This window comes from Helicoverpa armigera, chromosome 4 (assembly GCF_030705265.1).
Source record: "Helicoverpa armigera isolate CAAS_96S chromosome 4, ASM3070526v1, whole genome shotgun sequence".
NCBI lineage: Eukaryota > Metazoa > Arthropoda > Insecta > Lepidoptera > Noctuidae > Helicoverpa > Helicoverpa armigera.
In genome coordinates, this window is record NC_087123.1 from 4,265,889 (window position 1) to 4,288,731 (window position 22,843).

A 22,843-nucleotide genomic window follows, 5' to 3' on the forward strand; every position below is an offset into this window, starting at 1 on the left:
AATGTTTGAGAAAAAAGTTCAGCCGTGTGACTCATTTACAGCAGCATATAATGTGTTAATTTTTGCTGGTTATTACAAGCTGTTAAATCGAAAGAAGGGATTTATATGGATGTGTCATCAGTTGTACAGATGTTTTGCTGTAACCGTTGTTGTTTTATATAATGCTGCGCATGTTATATTTATTATACAGGTAAAAGATATAGTGTGAGATCCCAGTGCTGCCAGTGATCACTTTTCTTAAAAATAAAATGAGAGCCATAGTGATGCATTGATGAATTTAGTGTTATTACGTACATTTACCATAGCTTATATCTGCAAACTTAACGCGATGCTCACCTACCAATCATTAGGTATCTGGTGCTAAAATTAGGTAAAACAATGCTAGCGTTTCTTAAATTCTCAATGCAGACCTTTACGTAATTATAATGAATATTACCATTTTTTTAACGACGTTAAAAATCATCAAATGACCCCTCCCGCTGTGGGTTAGCAGCGGTGAGGGAGTGTCAGACACTTACTGACTAAAAACCGTCGTGTTCCGTCGTAGGCATTTTATACGACGACGAGTGGACGCTTAGCTAGCCCCGGCAGGCCTTGGCCCTACTGGGCCCCGCTGGGGTTGCCTTACCTGCACTGGAATCTTGGTATCGCATAAGAATAGATTTTTTTCAAGCTTTTGTTACTTGTTTCAGAGCCGCAATAGCTTGAGCGACATGTTGGATTGTACAATGCTTGAAATCCCGCATATGAATCTACTCGTTAAAGTTTTTACGCTGAACTGGCATATACAAAAGATTGATAAAATTAATAGATTATTAAAAGGTGACTTATTTTAGCATATTTTTTCTAACAAAATATCTTACTTTTGGATTTGGATTGAAAATATCAAAGGAAAAGTGTTAGAAAAGAATAAACTTCTCACTCGGTTCAGGGGTATATTTTTTTCTTATCCAATATTAGAATAACAGAGGTCCATGTGAACTTTTTCAGATCCTATTTTTGCGCCAATAACAAAGAAAGACGAGGAAATGCTTCAAGCAACTACTAGACTGATGCATCTTTGGATAAAGCTGTCGAAGATATGCATCACAATGATTACGCCTATCTGGTTTACGTCGTTCCTCGTCAAGAGGTACCAGGATCCGACAGCCATTGTGTCTGCTTATACGCCTTATGAAACTGATACGTGGGAGGGGTATGTTAAGAGTATTCTTATTTTTTTAGTCTAGGTATTAAATGATTGATTTATAAATCATTTAGAATTTCATTAGTTGATTACTTATTACGTTAGGTTTATATTTTTTACAAGGAATTAATTAATTGTGTATCCCCTTTGAGATTGATTGTTTTGAGTTTTGAGATGTACTTAGAGATCAACCGAGCTACAGAAAAAATATTTGAATGTTAAAACAAAACAAAGCCCCAAAACGCTCCTCAAGAATTTATGTGTGTTTTGATTCTTTATGTTCTAAAATACTTAAAACAGTTTTTGAACATCTAATAACATAAACACAATATTACCCACAGATTCACATACTCAGTATTACAAGAAGTGCTACCTATACTATGGACGGGGTACGGCCACTTGGCTCTCGATTGCCTCATAGTAACGTATTATGCACAAGCGGAGGTCCAATTGAAGATGATCAAGTACAATTTAGAGCATTTGTTCGATGTGACGGAGGGAACTGAATACAGGGATTATGGCCTATCTGGCTTATATAGGGATGTTCTTGATGATGGCTTGAGGAACCGATTTATACATTATGTGAGGAGATATGAAGCAGTTGCGTGGTATGTAGAAATATAATTAGGAAATAAGTTTAAAATAAGCTGAAGTTAAATCTAAGTTAGTCTATGTAAAAAGCTACGTCCGTTTTCAACAGGTATGTGAAAGAAATCGGCAATGTTTTCAACACTGCCGTGTCATTTCAATTCTTCAGTTCGTCTGCTACTCTTTGCATTATTACATACGAAATGAGTTCCGTAAGTATTAATATGGTATGAACAAGAAAATATAGTGTCTTGTCTTAATCACCGATGTCGTTAGGTATATGTTTGGTCACTTATCTTTCAAATAACCTATTCTTCTGTAATTTTCAGACTCCAGTCGTGTCAGTGCCATTTGCATTTTTAGCAATGGTGCTCATAATAATACTAATGCAAGTATTTATTTACTGTTACTTCGGGAACATGGTGCAATGCGAGGTAAGTTGAACATTGACTAAGTAACTATAATTTCCGTAAAGAATTGAAACCTGATAGAGTGGTTATAAACCGACTTTCAACTAAAACAACCATATCTAAATCGATACATTACACATTACATTACAGAGGTACATTGCCACTGACAGACAGACGTAATTTTGGATGTTTTTTTTTCAATCCTTAAAAAGCTCTCATTGGATGTTACATAAATAAAGCTGTAGTGTTAAGTGTAGGTACGTATTAAGTACAAGGTAGTTCTATCAGCAGCTTCAGGATTTAATGCCTCATGAAAAGATCAACCAATCAGTAAAGTGCTCAGAGTCTGAAGTACTTACTGAACAGTCGTAACTGGCTCTTATAGCTAACTGCAAATTATTTAAGATTCTATCTTCAATTTCTTACAAAGTAGCCTGTAGATGAAACGGTTTTAAGCACCTGTTTCAAGAGCTGAGTTTGAAACTTGGACAGCTTTATTGTAAAAAGAATTACCTCAGAAATACGGATTTGTCTAATATGTTAAAAGGCTGAAATGTCCAATCTATAGTAATTATAACGATCTATGCTCGTACCTAAATTACGTTTCATCAGCCCTTACCAGAGAGCTAAAATAAATGAATTGAATATATAAGGCAGAATATTTATTACTTTTGCACCATTTTAGTTTTAAGAGTATTTTTTAGGTTTAGTAAAAAATATCCTAATTAAACCTACTTTTACGGATTTCATCGCGGTTATATTGATATTTACAAAGTTGACAGTTACAAACAGCTACCCTATATTGAATCAACATAATGTTATGTAGCTGTTTGAAGCTGTAATATCGAGACAACCAACACCTTAGTCTGTCCGTGACCATGGATGCTGTAAAGGATCCGAAACGTCGGGATTAAATAATAATAATCAATCAACCTATCATCAGCTGGATGCAGGTCGCTTCCAACAGGTATCTGTGGAGATCAAAGGGGGAGGCCTATGTTCAGCAGTGGACGTCCTATGGCTGAGATGATGATGATGATGATGAATCAATCAACCCGCGATAAAATTCGTAAAAATAGTTTTATTGAAATGTCTTATGTTCGCGTAAGTGTCAAAAATCAAAATATTTAAATGCAATTAATTATATATTTTTCCTTCTAGAGTGATTCAGTAATAACCTCAATATATCTGAGTGACTGGTTGTCAGCGTCTCCACAACTCCGAAGGCTGGTTCTAATAGCCATGATTCGTTGGTCCCGGAGCTTAACGCCCAGAGTCTCTGGCATCATACCGATGTCTCTGGCTACTTATGTTTCGGTAAGTTATTGTGATATTTGTGTTATATATATAGAGAGAGTTAAGGTCATGGAAAACATCTTGAGAATACTTTTAAATCGGAAATGCGCCTTGATTAAGCGCCTTGGTGATTAACGCTATTTTCTTTTTGTGTGAGAAGAGGCCCCAGCCCTTCAGAGGGATAAGATGATCGGCAAATTATTGACCTTGACCCTGATAAGAACATAGTATTAGAAGTAAAGACTCATAAGCAATTTTCTTTTCAGATTCTACGATCTGCGTACAGCTTGTTCGCGGTTTTGAGTACAAAGTAATAGAGTATAAGTAAATAGTAAGTACCTGAATTGTAGATTTGTTTAGAACACAGTAAGAAAATATAGCAGAAAAAGATAGTGATTATAAAGTAGTGTATTTAAATAAAAAACAATGTTAATGTAAGTATGGTAAATAAAAATAAATATATGACCATAGGTATACCTAAGTTATAATTAATTATTCTTCTTATCTATTATCTTCCATCATGTGATCCTCAAGGGAGTATGTAGCAACATAGTATTTTAGGTCTTAAGTACTTCCTAAAATCCTAGATCAGTTACTACATCAACTATGGCATCATTTTCCTATTACTAGCCACACATGACGTCAGACCAAACATCGTACCAGCTTTAGCCATCTAAATAAACTGCAGTTATTTCGCGTAGCTACAGAAGCAAGCGCAATAAGTGTGCAAACCTAGTTGCGCCTGTTAGCAGGCATTTCGGATTTCACACTCGAGCAAATGATATGTTGCGCTCGTTACTGCTCCGAGCCGCACTGTGGCCGCGACCACGTGAAATAGAGCTAGATACTGATAGACAGGGATTTTAGATTTTATGGATCTATGGAACCTTTATAGAACCAAGAAAGACATCACTAGCCTCGCATGACGTCAAAGCAAACATCGTATACTAGCTTTAGCCATCTAAATAAACATCAGTTATTCCGCGTAGCTACAGAAGCAAGCGCAAGAAGTGTGCAAACCTAGTTGCGCCTGTTAGCAGGCATTTCGGATTTCACACTCGAGCAAATGATATGTTGCGCTCGTTACTGCTCCGAGCCGCACTGTGGCCGCGACCACGTGGAATAGAGCTAGAAGTTTATAGACAGGGATTTTGAGCAAAAGCATATACCTAGATATCACTACACAGCAACAGCTCAACCTATGTAGATATTTTGCATCAACATTTCTGTGCTTCTCAATTCAACGTTATCTTTTTTCAATTTGCTAAAAAAGTGTTGTATAACTAACAAATGTACAGTTGTGAAACCAGATGACATTCTGTTCAGTAATTTTAGAGTTGATCGCGAAAACACACACAGTCAGATTGAAGTGATGGGAGACGTACTCATAGAAAAATATTTCTCCATTAGCATTCGTATCTAATGGAGAAATATGAAGCGCAGCTATACAGTATCGTTTAAATATTGTTAAACAATGCCAAAGTCCTAACTTAATTGAACTGATCACAATTTGTTCCAGTATTGCAATTCGTTCTGAAAAATGCACAAAATTAAATTAAAAAATTCGCCTGGTCTATTACATTGTAAGGTCTATGATAAAGTCCACAGGTAGCCCGAAGGATTCTCTATTATTACCTAATGTAGCTGCGGTGGAGCGTTGTTTCCTACCATATTGTGCAGATTATTATCTTATCTCTCATACATGATTCATTATGAATGTATCTCTTGCCTTGCCCACTTCTACGGTTATGAGAACGGGGGATTATCAAAGTGGAATGACGGTTGTTTACTTCTGTCTTCTGGTCTACGTCTAGTGTAATTAAAAACTATTTTTTGGAATGGTCAAAGCTTGGAAAATAAGGATCTGAATTGCAACTTCAAACCGTTGACCCAGGCAACCCGATATTTTATAAAATAGCTTAAATAAATAAAAAAACATTTTTTTACAATTAATTAGGAGTATGTAAAGCTCTCGTAGTTCGAAACAAAGTGAAACATACAACATGAAATGAATAATCTTTCTAATAGATTAGTCAGCAAGGTAATTGGACGCGCTAGTAATTCTGCAATCCTAATCCTTGGAGCTTCACTTGAAAGGGAACATTTGCATCAAGAGTCAAAACGTCTGAAATGAAATGACGTGTGGGAACAAGCTGGATTTAACCCCTCAAGTAACTAGTATATGAGCAGCTTTGTCTCCCTGTCTTGTCATTTGCTTTGCAATACCTTGAGGATACCTAAGATGCGAGGGGATAGGAGTGGATACAAATGGTAGTGACATGCACTCACTAACTCAAACTACAGATGGTTAACCCTGGTCTGTGGTCTTAAGACGTCGAGAAACTCTGGAAGCTTCTACTGCAGTGATAAGGTAAGTATATCGGATGACCGAACAATGCTTAGCAAGTTCATGCCATATTGTTCGCGTAGTCACATGACGTTTCGAAAAGTTCGTTGAGCATTTACTGCTTACCTTGTGGAAAATTACCCTTATAAAGGATCGATAGCAAAAACAATTAATCATGAATTTCAATGAGACCATTCATAAGCATATTTGAATTGTCTAGCTGTGGTAGGTCTGTCACAAGCGAAGTCAGCGATAATATAATCCGTTGCTAAGCAAAGGTATGTAACAAAAAAGTGTTAAAAAACCGAATCTATCAACTACCAATAGACGTTATCAACTTCGTTCAAAACACCAATCCAATACCGTCGTATCTTCAAACGATTAGTTCCAACAATACGCCAAAAATAGCTTCACATTACACCGTACAGAAAGAATCAAGTACCATCTCCCATCGGGGATAGTTTTGAGTTTCGTGAACACTAAAATTTCCATTTGGTCCGCGACCGTTTAAGACCAGTGAATGGACCTATTGTGCAGGTCCCATTGTGTTTTTCTATTGACCGACGGTTCATACGAGCAATGGCTGCACCGTTCATGGATTTCAATTACTGTACTGACTATGTAACTGAAATTGCCGGATTAGTTATTTTAATAGACTATCGAGCTGGCCCGGATTACCTTTTAGTTTAATTGAATTGCTTTTGGGTTTTAAAAAGAGTTGGATGTGTAAATTGGTATGTGTTAGGTGTTTTTTTTTCCTTTTGATATTGTATGCAATTTTGATTTAGTTAAACTATTAATATAAATGTAAGGGGAGTTTTTTTAATCATTTTAATTGTTTCCTATTATATTCTGCTTCACCATATTATCGAAATTATTTTTCCTCCATAAAACATATACGAGTACCTATCCTTCCTTTTCCTTAGCATTTGATGATCTGTTCTCCATCAATACCTGTTTATTGCAAAATTATGTAGGTAAGTAAGTACCTACGTTCAAGTGCCAATATGATCTCATTCGGCAAATTGATTCTTGACAGTACAATGATTGCAAATTAATCAATTAACATAGTTGTAGGCTTCGTGACTCGATTACTTGATGACGTGTAAGTATGTGCGTCTAATTAATTATTAATAGTACATAGTAAACCTAATCTCGTTATATCTGGCAATTAGTACGCATATGATTGTTGATGACAACTGCCTAATAGTCTACATGATACACATATGTAGGCATAAGTTACATGTAGGTATGTATGTATCCTATCTAGCTGGTATGAACATAAGCTATAGAACATTAACATTAGAAACCAATAGATGTAACTTGTCCATCATGTTATACCTATAACAGACTCATTTTTTCGTACTTGAGTAGAATAACTTAAACTTTAAAACGTTCATAAGCAAATCACTCTTGCAAAACGTCTAATGGACTTCTTGAATCCAGAAAACAAAATCAAAAAAGAAAAGATGCTAACACTTACAACACTCCATTTAGGCAAACCAACCTTCGAAATCAGACTCACAAACAAACCAAAAACAACCAAAACAAGGCACTCAGTAAATCTCCGTAACATCTGAGTCCATATCAAGATGTACGCTCACTATATCATAGTTTAAATCAATATCCTGGCTATTGTTCCTCTTCACAGCACATATAATATGTGGGCAGTAAATCTCAGGCGGCTGTTGAGAGCTGGCCTTAGATTAAGGAGCGTTATTGAGCCCGTACATCTTGCGACGCTGTGGCCACGACTCGACAAGATGCTGCTATTTTGATCAACGTGCAAAGTGCAGTTTTGATTGAAGTTTGTGGGTGCGTGTGGTATATGAAGTATTTTTGGGACTGTTAAATTTTAATGGTTATTGTTTAGGTATTAGTCTGGTGCCCCAGTCCCCCAATCTCTAAAGAACATTCAATCTTTTTCCTAAAGAAATGGACTTTAAAGGTACCTTTTTGAGGACTCTTTTTTAGGTGTCTGACTTGAGTGAGACTTACTTACTTACTTGACTTAAGTATAAATAAAAAGAATTGTTTTGGAGTTTTTCGGTAGTTCCTGTAAGCTAAGCACCCCGTGTCATCACGCTTCAGGCAGCACATCGTTGTATTTGCTCTATTTACGCTAATAGATTAGGACTTCGCCTACATTCGTTGCATAAATGATTAGAATTTGACAAAACAGTTTGTCAAATATGCAAAGATCCCCGATGGGACATGTTCCACTAAGCTTGTGTCCGCTGTCAGTATTATTTGCATTTCAAATTCAAAATCACTAACTCACACAATTTACTGTACTAACACACATTTGATATAGGCATAACTAATGTAGCTTTCACTGTGTATTGCTAAACAACTGAAATGGATGGACCTAATGGAAATTGGTGAAAACATGTTTATTTACAATGTGACTGAACGTTACATTTCAACTGTGGAAAGTTCATAATGGGTTCAAACTAAAATGCCAAATGGTAATGACGACAAATGAAACTAACGTGGTAATTTGTGACAGGTGAAACACGCACATTCTACATAATATGCCATTCTGTATAAGTAAGCTAATTACAAAACAAAAAGTATGAACAAAAAATCTAAACTCCAATGAGGCGTGAACCTTCGCGCCCATACGCCCATGAAATTATTAATTCCGTAGTGAGTAATAACGGTGCGACACATTGGCGACCGCGACAATTGAATGAGCGGCGACCGGACGAAGCGTTCGCCCAGCAATCCATTATGCAGATTGCTGGTCCGATTGCGGCATTGTCGTCAGCTCGCTCCGCCAGAATTACGTACCCAATGCGTACCGAATGCACGCCAACCTCCCGCGATCCATTTTATGGATATTGCGTCGTTGGATTAACGATTGATTGATGACTTGCAACCGAACGCGAAAAGCTGATTTGGCTTGTTTTGTTTTCAGTCGCAGTGGATTAATAAACAGTAGGTACAGGTGGCCTGTAAATTGCATCGGATTATACTGATGTTTCATATAAATTGAACATGTCCTATCTACTTTGAGCAGGCTTTTTTACAGATTAAAATGTTTTCTAGTTAAACTCAAATTCGTGTGATGCGAAAGGTAACGAACCCCACGTCTACGGTTGAGTTTGAACAACGGATGTAACAGAGTGTGAATAATATAATAATAGGTAGCATGTTTAGTTTGTTCCTCAAACTTTCTTAGCTTCTGAGAATAGATTGAGTGAGGCCTAAATTTTACCTACGCAGTGAAAGCCTCAGGCAAGACTGCCACAATTTGCTGGAACGTACGCTTTAGAAGTTGTGAATGTTTGACTACTCTTGTGTAAACACGGCTTAATTTCGTACAGCGGCATTAATTTGTAATAAAATATTAATTATACTGAAAAACGGAATGTAAATATCGAGGCGTATTGAATGGGTAATTCTGGATAATCTGGGCACTTTAGTAAATCGATAAGATCAATGAGTTGTGGGTGCGGCGGGCGGTGTGCCGACTCTTCGCCCAATCCCCGCGGATTTAGTTTACCCGATGCTTCAGCTCCACTTCATCCCCGACCGAGGCTGGAAGTCATGAATACATAATTATTTCTCGGCTATTAATATTTTTACCCGCCCCCGTGGCGTTGATTGCCTTTTGAATTTATTACTAACCTCGCGATAGGCCATTTTCGTATTTATTAAGACCACCTGCCAAGCCCACGGTGCGCAGCTCTCTGAGTGAATTATGAGCCAACGGATTTTGCTAATAGAATATTTTATTTCGCCAGTCTCTCTGTGGTTAAGCGGATTTATTTTTCGCGAGTACTGAAGGTATCCAGAGGGCGGAGTTTCACTTGGATTTCATACATCTTAGCGCTCAGTACACATCGCGAGACGATTGAAATTTTAAATTGCATTATGAATTCGTAAACCTTATGTATGTCTAACATTAATAGAAAAATGCAGCAGACTGTTTTTACATGTTACTTTAACGATCTTACATAAATCTGAGCAAAATTAATATTTTTATCTTAATAAATAAAGAATAAAAAAAGGCTGAATTTAAAAAAAAGTTGTAATGGAAGGGTTCCAGATCTTGCTTGCAACTTTTGCTACATGAAGATCCTACCTAGTTTCATTTTATAGAATCAATGTAACGTATAGAACACATACCTACTTATTTATCATTGTTGGCCGAGGTCATGGTCAACGATAAAATATTGAAAAGAAATGATTGGAATACAAAACGCCTCTTGACCCTGCTGTAGAAGTATGTGTCGGTTATAAATATACTTATTATTTGGTCATAAATATGTATGATGACTTTTGACTTGGCGTATGTACTTTTGGCACACTTTGTACACCGAGGTAATCCTGATGCCGCGTTGTCTATCTCCTACCAAGTTCCGAAAATAGTTATTTGTAATCTGCACCGCAGTTTTACTTTTACTCCAAAAATCAACTCTTAAGTTTCTAGGTAACTATACAAAGGTATTCAGTCAGGTCCTTTCAGTTTTAAAGGGCTCAATGCAAAGACGTTCACTGGATTTTAGACGAATAATATTTTAAGAGAACAAATACAATGCATTTGATCGAACACAAAACAGTTCTAGGTACATTCAGGTATATTTCCAGTATAAAATAACTCTAAACAAACAATCACCCACAAAACCAATGCATCATAAGAACAAACGGTTCTAAATTGACGTGCGCATTTCGGCTCTAAGCTAGCAATATCAATTTTCCGTGAGTACATACCCCTGATATTGGGCTCACCGGTCCTGATTGCAAAGTGTTACCAGTTAACTGATAAACAGCGGCGCATACGCAAACGCAAATGTTTGTGGATTGCTCTCATTAACGAAATGAGGTCGCTAATATAACTGCTAACTGTTTTACTGGGTGAGAGCTCCAACAAAGAGATAGTTGCGCTCATTTGGAAATAAAATGGACCGTTTTGAAATGAATGTAGTGCGTTTGTACGTTTGTTTGGTTTTGATATAAATTGCTGTTTAATTACTGTTTGTCATTGCTTTTGTAGGTTTTTGTGTAATTTATTGTAGCTATATTATACTTATTAAGTATATGTATTGATGCTTTATGTCTCGGCGACACGGCCACTACTGAGCGAGCCCCAGCTTGAGCCATACATAGACGATGTGCAAATGCATACACACTGGTAAGGTTCCCCCTCTTCCGAGAAACACACATCTTGTATATAACACAAAGTAAATACATAAGCCTCTATGATAAAATTATAGCTATATAAACGCTTTCCCCAGTTAAATAGAAAACGACATATGACTTTAAATAAACTTCATCCACAGCATGCATTACGAACTCCAAACAACAGAGAACTAACGAAACACAATAAAACTAAAACACTGGAATCGCAATACATTAAAATCTACATTTGAATCCCTAATTCCCTTGATATACCTGCTCCTGTTTCATGTTTAATTAGGCGAGAACAAATACGTAGGATGAACAAATGGCCCCGGGTTAGTTCCTTTGTCCTTCGGAATGTATTCCGCAACTTTCTTGCGGCCGTACCGGAGCGACTTTGAGACCGCATCGTGGAACGCTTTAATTTTAATAATTCAGTGTAAAAGGTGCGTCTTTCGTTAGCTCTCGTAGAAATAATGGGTTGGTACAAAGGTAAGTGTAATTGTAGTGTAGCAGTTTTACAAAGAGTTTTGTGGAACTGAGCTTGTTTGATGCTGTGGTTTGGGCGAAATAGTATTTGTTTATTTTAATTATCTATTAAACTACGGCCTAGACAATCATTGAGTCAATTTGTTATTGTAAATTTTGACGAGGAAAATTTTATTAGCTGTGATGAGAAATGTGAAAGAAGAATCAAACCTGGATTTTCACCTAAAAACAAAGGCCTTTTTTATACATACATAGTTAAGTAAAGACTTCACCACTTTTATGTAATTGTTACTGGGCACGTTAGGTTAAGGTAGTCAACCCATATAATCCTACTTAAACTTAAAACAATCTTACTGAACTAAAGTTTGATACTTTTTGTTCACTTAGACAAAAGTAAACACATGCACTCTCATCTGCATACGACCAACTTAACCGTTTTAGGGCCCATTAAAAAGAGCATAGCGCAAGTTGAGTGCACTTCGGGCAAAACTAAATGCTAATTTGATAGTCGCTTTGAGTTCATTTTCCGAATTTGTACATAATATAACAAGGTACTGAATTCTTAGTCCCTGTTGTCTTTTTGTGGTCTTAAAATTTCATTTGTAGTAACAAAACTTTATTGCTTATACGTTATTGTTAGTACTTAAAAGGTACAGGTTTTTCTAAAATTATAAAGAACAACAACGTAATTTCTGCAGAAAGTAGAAGACCCTCTAGACGACTATGGCTAACAAATAATGACTTTAATACTAGCAAAACATCAAATGTTAATGAAAACGGTAGAATATAAACTTCTGAAACTCTCAGTAGTGGAAATAAAGAACTCAACAGAAAGAAGTCAAAGTGTACTGATGGATGATGAATGGCAAAATGACTTATCATAACTTAGAAGAGTAACCACAGACTGCAGACTAATCAGTCGACCGACAGTTGACTCCATGGTTGACAAAAAAAATCTTGATTCCAATCAAAGGTTTTAGTCGGAATGATACAGCTGAATACCTGATCTTTGTAATGCATGCGCAAAGTTTGCAGTAGGTACACCAAAATATTTTACAATGTAAACCTCACTTAAAATACCATTAACCACAGCTTAAAAACCGAAAATAAAAACGCATCGCTGTACCTCGTACTGCCTGATAAGTATCTCTAGACCTTTGTTCATAGCGTCGTATTTATTTTACTGCTATTTGCAGTTTTGATTTAATTTAGTGTTTTGCTTATTTAGGTCCCGGTTCATTAAACCGAAATGTTCTAGCAGAAATGACCGAGGAATGACTTCGCATGTTTTGTTATCTGAAAGTAGGAGGTGGAGAATTATTTTATTTATTGCAGCAGTAATATGTATGTATCTGTGAAGTATTTTAGCTAGTAAATTGTAATTCGCTTGTTTTTAATAGTCACTACCTATTGCTGTAGATAATAATCGATTGAATTATAAAAAAATGGCAGCAACTATGCAGAAGTAGATTGCAAGTTGTAGAATTCAATGCGATTATTTGGTAAGTTATATAGATAATATGTACATTTATTCAGCACAAACAATAGCAGACACAAATCAATTAACCAAAAATAAAAAGTATGTGGGTACACAATACAAATTACCAAGACATTAAAATCGATATTATAAAATTACACATTAGGCGGGTAGTACGGTAGAAGGAACACAAAGAAAGTTCAGTGTGTCTTCAGTTTGCAGCGAATGTGAGTCCAGCTCAGCGTATGTCAGGTAAAATACCTGACGCTGGTATTCTACTGGATCCCTACAATGACGTATGGACGTAAAGTAGACCGAACAATGAATATCATTAAGGCGTAATTAGTGCTCAGTGCTGTGTGTATTTGAAATAAGGTAAGTGTTAATGGATAAGTGTTTTATGTTCTGTATGTGTTGTGAAAAAAAAAATTCGGACCCCTGACTACGAGTAAACCCGGACTACGGTGATGAAACACCATCACGGCAGGTATCGTCATACCAAATTCACTTAAGGTATGCTTCTTATTCCGTATATACTTTTTTACCTAGATATACTTATACTTAGATATTTATTTTTTTAACTGGTCGGTAGAAGGATAGTCAAATTCAATGCTCTTATAATAGGAGCATCTTTCATAATATGCTTATTCAAGTTGAAAATCTATCAAGATTTTGTCGTACAGCGCATCGTATTAAGTCTTCATGCATGTGATATTCTCGTTCATCGTACATAGCTTCTGATAAAGATTTCAGCTCGTTTATTATTTACGAAGCGTCCCATTATGTGTTGCTTTAATAATAAAGACGCCATCTCGTCATTTTCATCAGCTTAATACTTCGTTTGATAGAGGACTAAGACTCGTGAAATTCAAAGCTTTGTCGTCTCTGCAGCGTAATATAAAATTAGCAACGTTACCACTGGACATGCTTAGCTTACTATAAAGATGATTTGAGAGATTATTTTCTTTGCGTATGTCTGTTACAGTCGAGTTAATTAATCAAAACCTGAGGAAAGCTTCTCTTTTCCGGAGGTTTCATCTAGACAATAACATACGTATGTATGTTCTTAGCTTGTACCACCAGACTGACCCCAACTGAAACGTTAAAAGTACCAAGGAATTATCAAGTAATTTGGTTTAAAAACAAAATTTATGTATCGTAATGTCGCTATAAACTTTAAGATAGATTCTTACCAAACTAAGTAACCGTTGCTTTGATAACAAAGCGAATAACCCAAACTAATAAAACTCAAACCCTTCGCAAATTCAATGAAAATAGCAGCATTTAAGATACTGTATTTGTGTAGGTCTGTTCCCCTTAACAGAGTTCTGTATTCTGTTGAATTCCATAACGTTGTGATAGTCGGCCAGTAGCTTAGTGCGCGGGCTGCCCGTGGCCCCGGGCCATACACCTCAAACAGAATGCTTTGTGAATTTAACTTAGGTTTCAAAAGTAAACTCGCCTAATTGGAATATATATTTGAAATAACATGTTAACTGAAGTTGCTAGTGTTGTTTTAATGCGTTACGTCTCTATTAGTTCTGTGGGTTATAATGGGAAATTGTTGATGATTTTCGATTGTTTATGTAGGAGAAAATGGATGCTTTGTTAGGCTATTAAATGTCAGTTTTTTGCTTCCAGAGAAACAATGCTAAATAAGAGTCAGAGAGATTAAGATTCGTCATCGCTAATTTTAAGAATAGTTTAGTCGAAAAATTTAATCTGATTTATGATAACACGCCTAAACATTACCTATAGACTCCGTGCAGTAATACGTCACTATCAACCTATATCAAAGAACTTGGCGACAGATCGGCGAGTAAATCTGGCGAGTTCACCTCACGGAATCGGGTTAAGCCTTCGACCGCGCCTGTCATCACGACGTACTTCCGTAAGCATACAACCTGAGGAAAGTTTGGGGGTTAGAGAGACCAGCTATTTGGTATAAAATATTTGGAATAATATCGATGAAGTTGTAAACTTAGAAAGAAGCAACGAAATTTTCAAATACTTTTAAAGAAAAAAGTTTTCTGTAATGGGTAGATAAGTACCTAATCTTCTGCTTGAATCTAGTCAAAATATCGATTTTGAAAGCCTTAAATTATTTTTTCCTTAAATTTAAATTTCAAAGAAATTATGGTATCCCCAGTATAAGATGTTATAAATGAGCATACCTATATTTATTTGTTATCTGTACAACAGATACATTACAAAAACTAATCAGCAAAATCAATTAACCAATCCATCCTCAGTAATCAGAGCATACGTAAAAAAATCGAACATCGAGTCCTTATTAGCGGTCTATTGTTAGCATTTCTGTGGAGCTCGTTGTAGGTAACAAACAATATTTCTAACAATGGCCGGAATTGGTCGGACCGGTATATTTGCCGGGTAAACAGGCCCGGAGCACATCGGCCGGTACCTCCGTCGCCGACGCTCACTTCGTTGATTTCAAACCAAAAATTAAAACCGATACTACGAACAATGGCCGAAAAGGCCTTACTACGAGTCTGTGTATTGGTAATTAAGGTGAAAGGCAACGTTTTTACAAGTCAATTCATTAGGGCTTTGCTTTGTATGATGCGTGAGTTTCTTTTGGTCTTTTTCTTCGTAAAACAATGGACGAGTTAACTTGTCTTTCAAAAATATAACCTTCAGTTCCTGTTCTGGTGTTTCTCAAAAAGTTTATGCATTATATGTGGGTTTCTGAATAAATTAAATTGAAGGCATACCTATTACCTACTTAGCAAATATTACATAGTTACAGTTCGAAGGGATAAACAATGTGGAATTTAATTACAGTGTTGCAATTTCACGGCAATTACTTGAAAACGATTTAATTGGTCACTCACTTACATTCCATTAATTGTATGCCAGCTCTATTTACCCATCGCCGGGATCAATAAGCCCAGACAGAAAAAGAGTTAATTAATTCCAAAAGCAAAAATAAACGGAATAAAAACCGATTTTCATTTGGAAAATTCAGTATATTTTAGCGAGGTATCTAATAGACTTGTAATTGGCTTTCACCGTAAACTGTAGTGCACTTCAGCTGGCGGACAAGAACAATGATCATTTAATTAGTGCATAACAGTACAATCGGCGTATTGTTGAACGGTTCCGAGATCCGCAACATGAACCTTCGTGCGTCGGCTCACCGAGATTTCAACTCTCTAATTGCTATCGAAATACGATGCGGACTCGTAGTATCCGCAGGTTACCCCGACTGTAATCATTTTGGCCGAACAAGCTCACCCACCGACAAAAGTACGAACCTACACCCACAAAATTTGCGTTGTGTTGATATTCGCCCAATCTATACAGTTTGAATGCCATATTTTTAACTTCGCACAAAAAGCTCCGTAATAAAGCTATACAAAATGTTCTGTGTACAGACTCGATGAAATGTTCCAACCATACTTCGTAATTCATAATACATACAAAGCTTTATGAAATTGGCAACTTTCGCGAATTGTTACTGAATGGAAATATTGAATTTCATAAACTAAATACACTACGCTGTTCGGTGGAGGTTTAATCATGGAAATATTGAATTGATTTTCAGTGAGTACTTGTGATATTTTTAATGGTTTCTATTTTACCATGTTTTGCCATTACATCGAATTTAATGTACATATGTAACTGACGATGTGTAAACTTTTCTTACACCATCAAGACAGGTTACCCCTATGTTATGGAATTTCTTAGGTTACGTATATGAGAAATAGAAAAGACAAACTTTTTGAGCTAATATGTTATCTAAAAAGACTGTCAATGGTGTTGGCTTAGATTTTTTCTACGAGTGATATAAATGCATGCAAAAATATATAGCCAGTAAATTTTTACTTGTTCCCTAAACCGCCTGTCCTAAATAACACGTGTAAACTACATATGTTCCATTTGAGATTAATACACGACACTATTAATATCCATTATTCGATTAGCGAATATGTATTATACACACGTACGTAGACTGGCCTATTAAGCTGATGCATTAGCTTAATTCGAATGATTATTCATGACGATTTCACGAGGGGAGGCAAAACTCGATATGAGGAACGTCGAGACCCGTCACGTTACGATGTTTTATAATTTCATACGTTTCTTGGAAAAAGGGGAACGGGATGATGTTTCAACACTCAAGAAGTGACGACGGATATATTAAATAAATTCTTCGATACTTAGTGTATAAATTGCGTTTGATTCGATCAGGCTAATCCAAAGGGTGCGTTTGAATATTAGCGGGATCGGGAGAAGGTTTAATGTACTTATTTCATTTTATTTTCTTAACGTGTAGTTTTACAGTATACTTAATTACATGTTTATACAGTCAGGAATGTGAGAGTTACTGATCGGACAATATTATTAAGTAAAAATGAATACCTACCTATCCCTACTGATATTGCAAAGGTTGCTTGTTTGCATAGGGGACATGACAGGAAGAAGAAGAGGCTAAGAAACTACTAAACCGATTTGAAAAATTCTTTTACTATTGAGAGTGAGAATTCGTGAGAAGTGGCTAAAATTGTATGCAAGGTCACAAAGGACTATCTTAGACATTTAAATCGTGAGAGCTGACAGCCTTAATCATTTCCGAATATCAGGATACAAAAACGCGTTGAAATATAAAATCCAAAACAAAACAGCCTCCTTTATATTAAAAATCAAATATTCATACAGCCTGAGTACTTGTATCGTCAAATGAATGAAATATTTCAGAAAATGATGATAATTTTCGGGTCCATATTTAGAACTGAATCTATTATTCACATGAAACAGATCAGGCATCAGAATCATTGTGTTATTGTACACAAAGTGTATAATTTACTCCTAATTATGGTAATAATAGGGTCCATCCATTATTCATGAGTTCAAGGCGATTGGCGCCGAGATGTCATCGATATCAATTATAATCAATTTGAAGCGATCGGTAAACAATTGCACGATTCAATTCGCTTTAGGGCTTTAGGAATTTTTAACTAAGTAACATTATTTTTTCATGATCGACGTAAATATGTGTAGTGGAGTAAGTTTTACACACACATTTACTTATACTCTTACTGTATTTTCAGACTTCAAAATATTATAAAAAATAAATATAAAATTAATAGAAGTTAGCTACATATTATCCTGCAGGGTCTTCTATCAAAAAGCAAGAATTTTTTAGGGTAACAAAAAGTATCATCGTCCTAAAAATGTAATTACCTCTATCACACCCGGCAACATAGCTTCAAAACGACATCTGTATTAATTCCCCGTACCTATGTTTACAATTTCATCGTATATAAAATTTATAGATCCAAATGCGTTGTACGTATTAGACACACAGATACAAGTTGAAAGGTTCGTCTGAAAGCTTAACTAAGCTCGCTACCTACTCAATCATTCAAAAGCGTTAATTGCTTCTTCCAAAACTGGGATTATCCTGAATAAACCTTTTGCTAAAGCTAATGGCGCCTATATTTTATACATCGAGCCTTGTTTTATGCTCGTGTATGATGTTTTTTATCGCCTTATTGTTGGCCGTTGTTATGTCTCTGTTTTGTTCGTGTGTCGGGTGACATGTTCGAGCAATTGATAGTGTCTGTTGATTTATTGTTGTTATGTGTGTAGTTGTGTGAAGGTGTCTTATTTTTGAGGCCTTTACATACTCTCTTTTTATTGTAGCTATAGGATATTTATCAAAAATCGAATTATGTATTATTTCAGGAACAACGATAGCCGAAATAAGTTTAGGTACGAATATTAAAACCAAAACAAACATAACCTAACCTCAAGCAACATAAACAAAAAAACCCTCTGTTAAATTCCTTATCAGCATTAAAAACATAACAAATGCGAATAATACACAACGCGTAATAAAGACTAGGTGACGACACAGATAATAAAATAAAACATAAAGCATTTAGACAGAGGCTGGCCACACTCCCCGAAACGCGTTTTAAATTTCGACCTCCTCGTAAAACGTGGCAATTGAAACGTTTTAATATTGCTCTGCGTACGTTTTTGGGGTACTTTATGTGGTTGCAAAACCTTGGATTAATGGGCTGATAATAAAACTATAAGTTACCTTTTGATGTTTCAGGATGTTATAAAAATGTATTGTTGATCAAATGTTTTGAGGTAGATAAGATTTTTTGTTCTATTTTAAATACCAAATTATTGTATTTTGTATTTGGGATCCAAAAGACCAAAAGACCTCCCCATCATATACAGCGTCCTAGCCAAGCCATTTTCTTAAGAGGACGAATTGGAATTTTTGGCGCCAAGGATGTCAATTTTTCTCAGTAAATACAAAACGGATCAAAATACAACTTGGTTACCTGAAAGTTCATGATATAAGCCTTATTTTGTTAGTTGTAGAAACATGATTAGGTAACTTTTATAACAGAGAAAAATATATCAAACATACCTCTTTTTAAAAAGAGATTCACATATTATGGGCAAACGGGACCGATTTAAGCCTCTTAACTTTTTTAGTAGTTGAGTATATACATACTCTTTAAAATGGTAGTAGGAATTTTTATTAAATTATCATTTCTAAATATTAAAATTACAAAACCATTTTGTCGCTTACGACTTTTAGTTATAAGCTAGCGCGCGTATTGTTATCCTCGCCCCGCTCAGACGCTCCGACCCCTTTTGGCGCCTTAGATGCGCGTGCCGGTTATGGAATTATTGTTGACCACTTCCTCGCCTTAAGAAAAATATTTTAAAAAGTGTGTCATTAGTAAAGAGTGACGGCCAGCTACTACGAACCACTACTTATTGATATTAGGTATCTATTTTATAATTCACAATACATCGTCATATAATAATATTCTCATATTCAGCATCTAAAATCGCAACCACCTATCTATAAGTTAATTAATAATTCTTCACTACGAGTAAGCCATATTGTTATTGAAATTGGCCATCAGTTTAAGCTGAACGGATTTTGCCATTAGGAGTTATGAATTAGATATGCGAAGCCTATATGTTCTCGCTGACTGACATAACAGTTTATATATGTACTGTTATATATTGTGTGAATATTGTGCTGTGATTTATGTTCGACAGTTTGCTCTAATATTCATGTAATACGAGGAGATTTTCCTAGAAATGTTTCAGTGTCCAATTTATGCGTAGGGTGTTAATACTAGACTAGTATAGGTATAGGATCGTTTGGGTTACATTATATCCATACTTAAATATATGTTTGTCTAAGACTCATGAATAAAATCGCGACAAAACCACCCTCTTTATAAAACTCCAAACCAAAAACCGATATTTCGATAAACCCATTATTTGATCTAACGAACAAGTTCGCAGACTTTGTTTAACAAAACTTTTGTTGTGAAAACAACAAAATATCGCCGCAAAAATCGCTAAGCTTATTAAAATGAAGAGGGAGCAATTGAATAATGAACAAATACAATTTATTGTCGACAAAGCAAGTTTCTTTGCCGGTCCGTGGTAAATAAATATCGAGACGAGTCCACAAGCCTCTTATCTGTCGATTGAAAAGTTCTAGCGGGAAAACTATGGCGCTACTTGTGGAAGTCGATTGCAACTCGAATGCTTATTACGCGAAATTGTTTGTGGTTGCTGATTTATTTGTATTGTGGATCAGATATTTAGGTACCTACTGTTGCAGGTTTATTTTTCTTGCAGTTTGCAATTTGGTTATTCGGTTTTAGAAATGTTACAGCATTTATTATAATTTATAAGGTTAGCTAGCATTTGTGTACTTTTTAAAGTCGAACACTGCCAACAGTTTTCGGAGGCAAAAGTCATTGTCCTTTTGCAGATTCAACCCAAGCTTTGAACCAAATGCCAATCTCAGTAGGTACTTATTTCAGATAATAACATAAATTAAAAACGAAACTAAATGCTTAGTCGAATAGAAATTTGACTCCCATTCTAATTTAGACTCTACTCGTAACTTAAAACCAGCACTTACTTAAATCCCAATCGTTACAAACAGATAGTAACCTTCGGTATTTTTCACAAACTCTAAGAACAAATGGAGCCATTAGTAGACCAGGGTTTGAGGGGGGGGACATAGTCGGAAGCCGGCGGGCAATCGAGTCAACCGTTTAGCGTGAAACCGCGGCCCAGAGCGACACAAAAACGCTATTTGTAAGTAAGTACTAGAAGCCGATTGTCTGAAGACATCACCGGAGTTCTGAGTTCTAGAGGACCTATATACCTACAAAAGAAGCTTACGTTTGTCTGTGTGTGTTAATGTTGTTATACAATTGTTCGTCATATAAGAAGATTACCTACGTACCCAAGTACTTAGTTAGGAAATATTTTTAGAAGTTGATGTTATTTTCTAGCGAACAAGCTCTATTTAAAAGGTTCGTCTGATTCACAATTTCATGTAAGTCGTATAAAACAAAATTCAATAATAATATGTTTGTAGTTTATTGCCAGGATTCAAAAAGATACACAATCAAGAAACGAGTCCTATGGATCAATTCACTAAGAAAAGGAATTGATAGGCTGTTGAGGCTATTTTCACTACCGCTCGCTGTAGTAAACCCATTTCTACTCTTTCGGTAGCTATTAAATATAGGTATTCATGATATAGGTATGCAGAAAAGTAGTCTGAGTAAATGTAATAAAGTCTGAACCAATATAGGTATAACAATTCGAAAAGGTTTCAGAAAGAACACGTGTGGTTTTTAGTCACTAAGAGACTTAAACTTCCTTTAGCTCTACCTACAGTGGATGGGCTGAAATGATGATTACCTGAAAACTTTTTTGTAACAATATCAAGTAAAACCTAGAACCTAAAACCTAGCAAAAGAAGTAACCGCTCATCTCTATTCTTCTCGTAGAAGTAATCCAGCTGTTCCCATCTACAGAGAAATTAACAAAAAACAGGTGCAACTCCATCATATTCTTATAACACCTTCATAAATAGTTAGCTGTTCCATTCCGAGGTGGAAGCGAGCTCCGACGTGATCTGTCAATGTCGACCGACCCATTGTTATCCTCAAGAAATAAAGTGCACGCTGCACACCGCCGGACTTTAGAAAACTTTTATAAAATATTAGCCGGCCCGGGTTCAAGCTTCCCTTTTAAGTGGCTTATGCAACTGACCTCGACTTGCTAAGCGCCAAATCGATCTTTGCAATCCCGCAGTGCATTTTTCGAAGCACTCCTAACTTTCCTTGTGGGCGTGATTGAGAACGCCTTTTTGTTTGTTTTCCAAAGTTTATTTTTGGGTTTTTTGGCGGGCGTTGATATATTTCAACTGTAAACAGAGTTAGGAAAGCATCTGTTAGTTTTGCATATTTTCTTAGATGTTTTAGGCGGAAATCGTAATTACACCGTTTATTTTGGCGGGCTTGCAATAAATCACTCCCGACATTTGTAAATACGTATGTATGGACAAATAGGAAAAACGATAAGATGTTACTAAGCTAAAAATATTTTAGGTAGGGTTTATTTTTTCCATCGTATTTTTTATTATTTTACAACAAAACAAATGTTACAACAATAATTACATTATTTATTAAAGGTGATTTTAGCTTTTAGGAATACGCCATCTTTAAAATTATGCGGACACTAACGAGCCTCAGCGTCACGCTTATTCAACAGTCGACGTCACTAGATGGCGTTAACTGTAACCAAATCTAGCAATTTTTGCGAAAAACTTTTTAATAATTTTCAACTTATTATTTCCAATATTTCAGATGGTAAATAATTATTATGTTTAACGTTTTAGTGCATTTTAACGACTTCATATGAGGTAACTTAAAAGATATGCCCCATGTGTTTCTGTGATTTATTTATTTGTGTTTGTATGTAGAATCAGATTACCCACTACAGTTTTTCTACCACCTAGATGAAGTTCAGTAAAAGCTTCTCGGAACAGCTTCACCCTACGCTTTAAAATAAAAATAAACTCCTCCTTCTTAACTCATACAATT

General features: G+C 35.8%; 1 protein-coding gene across 1 annotated transcript; it reads left to right on the forward strand.

Moving 5' to 3' along the window:
- Positions 1-109: 109 nt before the first annotated feature.
- On the forward strand, positions 110-3,794 carry LOC110384102 (putative odorant receptor 92a). Its single transcript, XM_049846904.2, has 8 exons — positions 110-190; positions 693-822; positions 991-1,195; positions 1,528-1,794; positions 1,887-1,986; positions 2,104-2,208; positions 3,346-3,501; positions 3,747-3,794. Exons 1-8 carry the CDS (start codon positions 110-112, stop codon positions 3,792-3,794), a joined length of 1,092 nt encoding a protein of 363 aa, XP_049702861.2.
- The last annotated feature ends 19,049 nt before the right edge of the window (positions 3,795-22,843 follow it).

Excerpts from the sequence above, each read along its gene's own strand:
- LOC110384102 (XM_049846904.2), top strand. The coding sequence starts at position 110 with ATGTGTCATCAGTTGTACAGATGTTTTGCTGTAACCGTTGTTGTTTTA. Across the intron at positions 1,795-1,886 it reads AGATATGAAGCAGTTGCGTG|GTATGTGAAAGAAATCGGCA; the intron begins GTATGTAGAAAT and ends CGTTTTCAACAG. Across the intron at positions 3,502-3,746 it reads CTCTGGCTACTTATGTTTCG|ATTCTACGATCTGCGTACAG; the intron begins GTAAGTTATTGT and ends TTTTCTTTTCAG.